Source organism: Octopus sinensis, linkage group LG27 (assembly GCF_006345805.1).
Source record: "Octopus sinensis linkage group LG27, ASM634580v1, whole genome shotgun sequence".
Taxonomy (NCBI): Eukaryota; Metazoa; Mollusca; class Cephalopoda; order Octopoda; family Octopodidae; genus Octopus; species Octopus sinensis.
The window spans coordinates 14,624,394-14,636,507 of record NC_043023.1 but is presented as its reverse complement, the minus strand read 5'-3'; the positions used below and the strand labels follow the sequence as shown (position 1 = coordinate 14,636,507).

The 12,114-nt window shown below is 33.2% G+C and overlaps 1 protein-coding gene across 3 annotated transcripts in view; it reads right to left on the bottom strand.

The window, feature by feature from the left end:
• Positions 1 to 12,114, bottom strand: part of LOC115225098 (CCR4-NOT transcription complex subunit 3) — a 100,016-nt gene that overhangs the window by 35,297 nt on the left and 52,605 nt on the right. For all 3 annotated transcript variants that reach the window (XM_036514407.1, XM_029796026.2, XM_036514408.1), the window contains exons 4-7: positions 11,636 to 11,725; positions 9,024 to 9,152; positions 6,282 to 6,377; positions 554 to 667 (exon numbers count right to left, since the gene is read on the bottom strand). In XM_036514407.1, coding sequence (XP_036370300.1) covers positions 554 to 667; positions 6,282 to 6,377; positions 9,024 to 9,152; positions 11,636 to 11,725 — 429 coding nt within the window. The remainder of the gene's footprint in view (positions 1 to 553; positions 668 to 6,281; positions 6,378 to 9,023; positions 9,153 to 11,635; positions 11,726 to 12,114) is intronic.

The following is a 12,114-nucleotide window of genomic DNA, read 5'->3' as shown; positions in this document are numbered from 1 at the left end:
GTGGTTGGCGTTAGGAAGGGCATCCAGCTGTAGAACACTGCCAGATCTGACTGGCCTGGTGCAGCCTTCGGGCTTCCCAGACCCCAGTTGAACCGTCCAACCCATGCTAGCATGGAAAGCGGACGTTAAACGATGATGATGCTAGAATGTCCCACACCAATAACATCATCATCATCATCATTTAGCGTCCGCTTTCCATGCTAGCATGGGTTGGACGGTTCAACTGGGGTCTGGGAAGCCAGAAGGCTGCACCAGGTCCAGTCAGATCTGGCAGTGTTTCTACAACTGGATGCCCTTCCTAATGCCAACCACTCTGAGTGTAGTGGGTGCTTTTACGTGCCACCGACACAGGTGCCAGACAAGGCTGGCAACAGAGGCCAGTCAGGGCGGCGCTGGCAACGGTCGCGTTCAGATGGTTCTCTTACGTGCCACCGGCACTGGTATCACAGCTGCAATTTCCATTGATGTTGATTGACAATCAATAATAAATCAATTACAGTGCAATAAAGGATCTCTAAGTAGGGGGGTCCGGTGGGGTCAGAGAACTACTTACCTGGTCAAGAGGTAAAGCATCGTTATCAACCATTCGCATTATCCGCTCCAACCGCTGGATATGAAACTTGTGTTTGTCCTGCCACTGCTTCAACTCTTCATACCGATCGTTTTTCTGTAAAAGACGAATAACAAAAGTAGAAATGAATAACATCGAAATGGGAATAAAACTGATTTCAAATCTTAGCACAAGGCCAGCAATTTCAGGGAAGCAGGTAAATCAATTATGTCGATGCCAGTGTTCAATTGGTGCTTATTTTATCAAGAAACGTTAGCACGCCAGCCGAAATGCGTAGCCATATTTCGTTTGCTGTTACGTTCTGAGTTCAAATTCTGCCGAGGTTGACTTTGCCTTTCATCCTTTCGGGGTCGATAAATTAAGTACCAGTTACACACTGGGGTCGAAGTAATCGACTTAATCCTTTTGTCTGTCCTTGTTTGTCCCCTCTATGTTTAGCCCCTTGTGTGTAGTAAAGAAATAGGTATTTCGTCTGCTGCTACGTTCTGAGTTCAAATACTGCTGAGGTTGACTTTGCCTTTCATCCTTTCAGGGTCGATAAATTAAGTACCAGTTATGCACTGGGTTCAATGTAATCGACTTAATCCCTTTGTTTGTCCCCTCTGTGTTTAGCCCCTTGTGGGTAGTAAAGAAATATATTTTATCAACCCTGAAACGATGAAAAGCAAAGTCAACCTCCATGGTGTTTGAACCTAGCAAGTGAAAACAGATGAAATGTTACTAAGCCCTACACTAAGCCCATTTAGCCCAATGCCCTAACGAATCTGCCAAATTGCTGCCTTGAGGACAAGAGATATATTGGTCTCAAATTTTAACACAAGGCCAGCAATTTCGGGGAAACAGGTAAATCAACTACATCAACATAAATACAAATATAAGATAAAAAAAAATGTCAATTTTTATTATATTCATTATAAATATTGTTTCCGGTATAAATTAATAATACTAAGAAATATCACTGGTCCCTGGCGCATGGGATAAAACAAACTGCCAGTATGCCACTTCAGATAGTTTGAGAAGCACTGCTCTACACAATTTTGGGATCCTTTGCTTGTGCATGCATGCACAATATATAGGGTTAATAATAATAATAATAATAATAATAATATATATATAATAATATATAAATATATAGGGTTAATAATAATATATATAAATAATATATATATAATAATATATAAATATATAGGTTTAATAATAATAATAATAATAATAATAATAATATATATATAATAATATATAAATATATAGGTTTAATAATAATAATAATAATATATATATATAATAATATATAAATATATAGGGTTAATAATAATATAATAATAATAATATATATATATAATAATATATAAATATATAGGTTTAATAATAATAATAATAATAATAATAATAATATATATATATTAATAATATATAAATATATAGGGTTAATAATAATAATATAATAATATATAAATATATAGGGTTATAATAATATATAATAATATATATATATAATAATATATTATAATAATATATAAATATATAGGGTTAATAATAATATATATAATAATAATATATATATAATAATATAAAATATAGGGTAATAATAATATATATAATAATAATATATATATAATAATATATAAATATATAGGGTAATAATATATATATAATAATATATATATAATAATATATAAATATATAGGGTTAATAATAATAATAATAATAATAATATATAATAATAATATATAAATATATAGGGTTAATAATAATAATATAATAATAATATATATATAATAATATATTAATATATAGGGTTAATAATATAATAATAATAAATATATATAATAATATATAAATATATAGGGTTAATAATAATATATATAATAATAATATATATATATAATAATATATAAATATAGGTTTAATAATAATATATATAATATATATATATATATAATATATAAATATATAGGTTAATAATAATATATATAATAATAATATATATATAATAATATAAATATATAGGGTTAATAATAATAATAATAATAATATATATATAATAATATATAAATATATAGGGTTAATAATAATATATAATAATAATATATATATATAATAATATATAATATATAGGGTTAATAATAATAATAATAATAATAATATATATATAATAATATATAAATATATAGGTTTAATAATAATAATAATAATAATAATATATATATATAATAATATATAAATATATAGGGTTAATAATAATAATAATAATAATTATATATAATAATATATAAATATATAGGTTTAATAATAATAATAATAATAATAATATATATATATAATAATATATAAATATATAGGTTAATAATAATATATATAATAATAATATATATATAATAATATATAAATATATAGGGTAATAATAATATATATAATAATAATATATATATAATAATATATAAATATATAGGGTTAATAATAATATATATAATAATAATAATATATAATAATATATAAATATATAGGGTAATAATAATATATATAATAATAATATATATATAATAATATATAAATATATAGGGTTAATAATAATAATAATAATAATAATATATAAATATATAGGGTTAATAATAATAATAATAATAATAATATATATATAATAATATATAAATATATAGGTTTAATAATAATAATAATAATAATAATAATAATATATATAATAATATAAATATATAGGGTTAATAATAATAATAATAATATAATATATATATAATATATAAATATATAGGTTAATAATAATAATAATAATAATAATATATAATATAATAATATATAAATATATAGGGTTAATAATAATAATAATAATAATAATATATATATAATAATATATAATATATAGGTTTAATAATAATAATAATAATAATAATATATATATATAAATATATAAATATATAGGGTTAATAATAATAATAATATAATAATATATATATAATAATATATAATATATAGGTTTAATAATATTAATAATAATAATAATATATATATATAATAATATATAAATATATAGGGTTAATAATAATAATAATAATATAATATATATATATAATATATAAATATATAGGTTTAATATAATAATAATAATAATAATAATATATATATATTAATATATAAATATATAGGGTTAATAATAATAATATAATAATATATATATAATAATATATAAATATATAGGGTTAATAATAATATATATAATAATAATATATATATAATAATATATAAATATATAGGGTTAATAATAATATATATAATAATAATATATATTAATAATATATAATATATAGGGTTAATAATATATATAATAATAATATATAATATAATATATAAATATATAGGGTTAATAATAATATATATAATAATAATATATATATAATAATATATAAATATATAGGGTTAATAATAATATATTATAATAATAATATATATTAATATTATAAATATATAGGGTTAATAATAATATATATAATAATAATAATAATCCTTTCTATTATAGGCACAAGGCCTGAAATTTTGAGGGAAGGGACTAGTCGAATACATCAACTTCAGTGTTTCACTGGGCCTTAATTTATCGTTCCCGAAAGGATGAAAGGCAAAGTCGGCCTTGGCGGAATTTGAACTCGGAATGTAGCAACGGGTGAAATACCACTAAGCATTTTGCCTAGCATGCTAACAATTCTGCCAGCTCACTGCCTTAATAAAAAAAGTAATGGTTTCAAATTTTGCCACAAGAGCAGCAATTTTGGGGGAGGGGATGAGGTAATTACATCAACCCCATTCAACTGACACCTATTTTATTGGCCCCAAAAGGATTAAAGGCAAAGTTGACCTCGGCAGAATTCGAACTCAGAAATTAGCAATGAGTGAAATACCACTAAGCACTTCACAAGATGTGCTAACGGTTCTGCCAGCTCACCACCTTAATAATAATAATAATCCTTTCTACCATAGGAACACGGCCTTTGGGGGAAGGGACTAGAAAGGCAAAGTCAACCTTGGTGGAATTTGAACTCAGAATGTAGCAACGGGTGAAATACCACTAAGCATTTTGCCTAGCGTGCTAACAATTCTGTCAGTTTGTCACCTTAATAATAATAATAATGGTCGCAAATTTTAGCACGGGGTCAGCATTTGGGGGGTGGGGGGAAACTACTCGATTAACTCAACCCCAGTGCTCAACAGGTGCTCGTTTCATCAATCCCCAAAAGATGAAAGGTAACATCAACCTTGGCAGTAATTGAACTTAGAATATAAAGGCAGACAAAATGCTGTCAAGCATTTCCTTTGGTGTTAACAATTCTGCTGTTTCACTGCTTAAACAACTACATCATCATCATTTAACGTCCGCTTTCCATGCTGGCATGGATTCGATGATTTGACTGGGGACTGGCAAGCTAGTAGGCCACACCAGGCTCCAAATCTGATCTGGCAAGGTTTCTACAGCTGGATGCATTTCCTAATGCCAGCCACTCCAAGAGTGTAGTGGGTGCTTTTTACATGCCACCGGCACGGGAGCCAGTCAGGTGACACTGGCATCCACCACATTCGGATGGTGCTTTTTACAAGCCACCGGCACAGGAGCCAGTTAGTGGGCAGTGGCATCGACCACATGCAGATGGTGCCTTTTACACCCCACTGGCATGGGAGCCAGTCAGGGGGCACTGGTATCGGCCATATTCTGATGGTGCCTTTTACCTGCCACTGGCATCGACCACATGCAGATGATGCTTTTTATGCCGCACCGGCACGGGAGCCAGTCAGGGGGCACTGACATCAACTACATTCACATGGTGCTTTTTACGTGCCACCAGCATGGGAGCCAGTCAGGGGGCACTGGCATCAACCACATTCTGATGGTGTTTTTTATGTGCCACCGGCATAGGAGCCAGTCAGAAGGGCACTGGTATCGAGCCCATTTGGATGGTGCCTTTTACGTGCCACTGGCAAGGGAGCCAGTCAGGGGGCACTGGCATCAACCACATTCTGATGGTGTTTTTTATGTGCCACCGGCATAGGAGCCAGTCAGAAGGGCACTGGTATCGAGCCCATTTGGATGGTGCCTTTTACGTGCCACTGGCAAGGGAGCCAGTCAGGGGGCACTGGCATCAACCACATTCTGATGGTGTTTTTTATGTGCCACCGGCATAGGAGCCAGTCAGAAGGGCACTGGTATCGAGCCCATTTGGATGGTGCCTTTTACGTGCCACTGGCAAGGGAGCCAGTCAGGGGGCACTGGCATCAACCACATTCTGATGGTGTTTTTTATGTGCCACCGGCATAGGAGCCAGTCAGAAGGGCACTGGTTTCGACCCTATCTGGATGGTGCCTTTTACGTGCCACTGGCATGGGAGCCAGTCAAGGGGCACTGGCATCGACCACATCCACATGGTGCTTTTAACATGCCACCGGCATGGGTTTCAAATTTTGGCACAGGCAGCAATCGGGGCAGGAGGAGTAGTCAATTACATATATCAACCCCAGTGATTAACTGGTACTTATTTTATCAACCCCAAAAGAATGAAAGGCGAGGTCAGCATTTAGGGAATCTGAACTCAGAATGTAAAAATGGATGAAATATTGTTAAGAATTTTGCTCAGAATTATAATTAATCTGCCAGCTTTCCACCTTAACAATAACAACAACAACAACAACAATAAAAAGAACAGGAACAAACCTCTTTGTCTAGTTTTTTCTTTTTGGACCCTGCAACTATAGTCTCTAACTCACTTTCAAATTTGTCTAGCTGCATATTTAAGTCATCTATAGAATGCTGCAGAAGAAAGAAAAAAAAAGAAAGCATTAAAAATAATGTTCACACACACATATATATATAATACACGAACATTTAATCAAAATAATGCTGTGCTAATGATGTTTATCGAGGGGAAACATGTACAAAGTTGTCCTCTTTCTTCCAGAAAAAAGGCAATCCATGACACTTTCATTCTTTAAGATTACCTCGTTATTCAGTCATTAGCAATCAGAATTTTGTTTAATTTCTCTCAAAACAAAGATGATTTCACTCATTTTTTTCCCCCTCTTATCTGTTTCAGTTATTTGTCTGCAGCCATGCTGGAGCACTGCCTTTAGTTGAACAGATCGACCAGAAGGCTTATTCTTTATAAGCCTAGTACTTATTCTATCGGTCACTTTTTGCCAAACCGCTAAGTTACGGGGACATAAACACACCAACATCAGTTGTCAAGTGATGGTGTGTGGGGGAAACAAACAAACAGACACACAGATATATACGACAGGCTTCTTTCAGTTTCCACCTACCAAATCCCCTCACAAGGCTTAGGTCGGCCCAAAGCTATAGTAGAAGACACTTGCCCAAAGTGCCATGCAGTGGGACTGAACCCGGAACCATTTGGTTGGTAAGCAAGCTACTTACCACACAGCCACTCCTGCACCTATATACATATATACGACAGGCTTCTTTCAGTTTCCGTCTACCAAATCCACTCACAAGGCTTTGGTCGGCCCGAGGCTCTAGTAGAAGACACCTGCCCAAGGTGCCACGCAGTGGGACTGAACCCGGAACCATGTGGTTGGTAAGCAAGCTACTTACCACACAGCCACTCCCGTGCCTTGTGCAGCATTTCATATAACTTTCTTCTTTTTTGTTGTCCCCTTCCTCCAAAACTGATATCTTCTGTGCCCAACTCATTCCCTATCTCTAATCGTTCGTCACATTCTTCTCACTCTGATACACTTAGCAACCTACCAACTTTTTCTGTTTTTCTATCATACTTTTCATATTCAAATCCTTCCTTTTAGCAACTCTGAGTTATTTCCCTTAGCTCATTTTGCTTGTGATATACAAATGTACAAGCAATTTTTTATACAGTACTTAAAGTGCAGCATAGAAGGTGTTTATAAGCCATTTAAAAACACACAAAAACTGTTAGATTCACTTCAACATTGAAATTAAATTTAACAAAATATTTCCCACGCTGCAATCATTTTGTTTCAGCACATTTGTTTCAGGTCAAGTCACTTGCTATGCAAGTACATCTCCATAAAATTAAATATAATTGTAATCTAAGTTTCATACCAAAACCATAGTCTAAACCGGAGTTTGCTCACTGTAGGAATTTAAACTACGAGTTTAGCATGAAACTTAAGTAACAATTACATTTCTTCAGTACTATATTAAAAACATATTTAAATCTGCCATTTGTAGGCAATCCTCTCTACATGACAAATATACACCCTATTACAGTATACACACACATATTCTTTTACTCTTTTACTTGATTCAGTCATTTGACTGTGACCATGTGGAGCACCGCCTTTAGTCAAGCAAATCGACCCCAGGACTTATTCTTTGTAAGCCTAGTACTTATTCTATCAGCTCTTTTGCCGAACCGCTAAGTTACGGGGACATAAACACACTACCATTGGTTGTCAAACGATGTTGGGGACAAACACACACACACATATATATACCGAGGCGCAATGGCCCAGTGGTTAGGGCAGTAGCTTGCTTACCAACCACATGGTTCCGGGTTCAGTCCTACTGTGTGGCACCTCGGGCAAGTGTCTTCTACTATAGCCTCGGGCAGACCAAAGCCTTGTGAGTAAATTTCGTAGACGGAAACTCAAAGAAGTCCGTCGTGTATGTATGTATGTGTATATGTTTGCGTGTCTGTGTTTGTGCCCCCAACATCGCTTGACAACCGATACTGGTGTGTTTACATTCCCCTAACTTAACGGGTCAGCAAAAGAGACTGATAGAATAAGTACTAGGCTTACAAAGAATAAGTCCTGGGGTCGGTTTGCTTGACTAAAAGGTGGTGCTCCAGCATGGCCACAGTCAAATGACTGAAACAAGTAAAAGAGTAATGCATCACAACCATCTCCCTTTTCTCTCTCTTTTCCAACTGGAGTATCCATATATCCCCCTAACTATAAAAAACCATTTTTTGCCCTTTTGTCATACTCTAAACCAGTGCTTTTCAAACTTTTTGCTGGAGTGGAACCCCAAGGAAACATTCCACTGACTCGAGGAACCCCTGTGCAATAATTTAATAGTCTTATGCACACATATCTGCACAGGAGAATTAAAAATTACTGCCGATTTTAGCAGTTTTGTAACTTCTTGCGGAACCCCTGGACTGTACTGGCGGAACCCTGGTTGAAAACCACTGCTCTAACTCTTATCACCTTGCATAAAGCCACCTCTCTCTATACTACGCCTTCCTTCACTTGAGGGGGGTCATGTCATTTCGTGACTTCATTAGTACTGGTCCCACAAAAAAAAAGGGAGGGACCCAGATTCATGACTAACACCTTAACCACTAAGCCATGCAACTCACCTATATAAAGACATACAACTCCCTAAAATGAAGGCATTAACAATAACATTGAGAACAGAATCAATGGTTAAGGGCCTGGTCTGTCGAATACTTACAGATAACCAGTTTATTGTTTCGCCCTTCTCTTTGGTGACCGGGTCCATTTTGGCCGCTGCTCCCAGACCTTCTTTGGAATATGCTTTGGTCTTCGTCTCCTTCTCCACAATCTTAAACCTCTCCATTTGCTTCAAAGACAAAAGAAAAATTGAAAGTAAGGGATTTGCCGTATTAGGGATGTGTATTAGGAGATGACAGAATGGTAAGAAAATCAACATGTTCAATCACACACATAAATATAAACAAACATGCATGCATATATATATATATATATATTATCCATAATAATAAAGGGTAAAATTAATTAATTAATTAATAATTAATAATTCTACCAAGTAGCATTATGAAAGTTAAAAGGACTATTTACGGTAAACTTAAACAATATTTTATAATTATGAGTATAATTATAATTAGGGTTCAGCAAAAAAATTTGCTTCACCACATACCGAACTTTAGGTTCTTTGGCTGCTATTTCTAAAGTTCAGTATGTAGTGAAGCAAATTCTTTTGCTGAACCCTAATTATAATTATACTCACACATGCATGCATAGATATATATACCGCTATATAACTATCTATCTATTTATATATATATATATACCGGAGTAAACACATAAATGTGAAACAAGGTGGAAAAAAGAGTACTCAAATACCAGTGGTAGTATGCTTTATTTAAAGCAGCAGAAAATTCAACAATTGTTGAATTTTCTGCTGCTTTAAATAAAGTATATATATATACATATATATCGCCTTAAATTTTCAAAATTTCTGATCTAAGTGTCTTAATATGTTTTCAGCGGTATAGAATTTACAATGTAATTATTCATTTTTATTCAAAGTGCCATTATACTAAACATTTGCAAAGAGTAATCATGCCACGCACAAAAAATTCAGCAAAACTGTCAGATTTGGGCAAACTGAGGCTGATCTTAGCCAGCGAAAAATTGCTGAAAATCTTCAAATTCCTCTTACTACTGTGAATAGAATTATAGTGCAATTCAAAAGCCACGGAAAAAAATCAACAGATTCTCGTGCCGGAAAGGAAGCTTTGCTGTTTGAAGAAAATTGTGGAAAACAAACCAATTTCAAAGGCTTCTGACATTGCAAAACAGCTAGAAGTTAGTCCAAGAAGGTGTGTTACATATCTGCATAAGCTTGGCTTTTATGAACATGCAGCTAGAAAAAAACCTTTCCCTCAACCAATTAATATCAAATAAAAGATTTTGAAAATTAAAGGAGTCTATTTACTTCCTGCATGTCTGTGTATATACTGGCAAAAATGTTTACGGGCAGCAAACTTCAAAAATTTCATCTTACTTGTAGGAACTACATTAAATAAATGTACAACCAGACGCTATCTCCAGCAAATATTGGTGCACTGTTGTACCACAACACTATATTTATACTTTTAACCCGATGGTGCTTTGTTTTACTCTGAAGCAATACTATTGTATTGCTCTGTTTAATAATTTTATCCTTGGGCAAGTGTCTTATACTATAGCCTGGGGCCGACCAAAGCCTTGTGAGTGGATTTGGTAGACGGAAACTGAAAGAAGCCTGTTGTATATATGTGTATATATATGTGTGTGTATATGTTTGTACCCCAACATCGCTTGACAACCGATGCTGGTGTGTTTACGTCCTCGTAACTTAGTGGTTCGGCAAAAGAGACCGATAGAATAAGTACTAGGCTTACAAAGAATAAGTTCTGGGGTCGATTTGTACGACTGAAGGCGGTGCTCCAGCATGGCCGCAGTCAAGTGACTGAAACAAATAAAAGAATTAAGAAAAAAAAAAGAGTAATACACTGAGATAATATATACACAAACCCCAAGACTTCAACAAGAATCGAAACACATCACCATGTTGGGATCTTTTCCTTTTGAACGGCAGACAATTTCTAGTTAACTAAACACTTTAAAACTTCGTATACTGGTAGAATGTGTCAAAATAAAACATTTTTTTCTCTTGGCTTTCTTGAGAAAATTCTAATTTGTAAGTTTAACGTAGTTTAATTTTTCGAATTTTAACCAATCCTATGCCCTCTATTGAGCTAAAATCATTTGCTGCGTCTAAAACTGAGACAACATCCCGTCACTAACCCTCACCCTAAATTTTTTTTTTCTTAATTGTTAAATTAGTTTAATTGTTACACGTGTAACGTACGGAAAAAGCGTGTATAAAATCATAGAATTATTTTGTTTGTTAATTGTTTAAATTATTTTCCATTGCTTTCGTTTTAGCCTTTCGTTTTTTTTTTCTTAATTGTTATCCTTAAATTAATTTAACAATTAAGAAAAAAGAAACGAAAGGCAAAAATTTAGGGTGAGGGTGTTGCCTCAGTTTTAGACGCAGCAAATGATTTTAGCTCAATAGAGGGCATAGGATTGGTTAAAATTCGAAAAATTAAACTACGTTAAACTTACAAATTACAATTTTCTCAAGAAAGCCAAGAGAAAAAAATGTTTTATTTTGACACATTCTACCAGTATACGAAGTTTTAAAGTGTTTAGTTAACTAGAAATTGTGTTGAAAACTGCCATTCAAAAGGAAAAGATCCCCATGTTGCCAACAGCCTTTGGAATCTGTGTAGAAAGACACCTGGCACCTACCATTTCAATTAGCTTCCGGTTGTCAGTCAAAACCTGTTTGTCCTTCACATCGCTTGAAGCCACCCATGTTTTAATCTGGTCGCGGAGCCTCTGCAAAAAACAGACGGAAACATAAAAGACATGAGTGACGAGAAAACATGTAGAATTCCTGGGGAGCTTTACAAGGTATCTATCGCATTGTTGGTGTTGTTGTGTACTAGCGTGGCACCTACATTCAGCTAGGTGGACTGTGCTGTTGGCATTTATTAACCCGTTTGTTACTAACCCGGCTCTGGCTCTGTGGTAAAATGTCTTGTTTTCATAAGTTTTGAATTAAGATATTCCACCAAGCCTTAGTTACAATTTATGTTCCTAATACTAGCTGAATGATAACTAAGTTAGTTTACTAAATTCTTTGATATATTTTAAATAATTGAAAGAAACACAAAAGATCTCAAAATAAATACAGTAACGAAAGGGTTAAACCAGTGCTTTTCAAC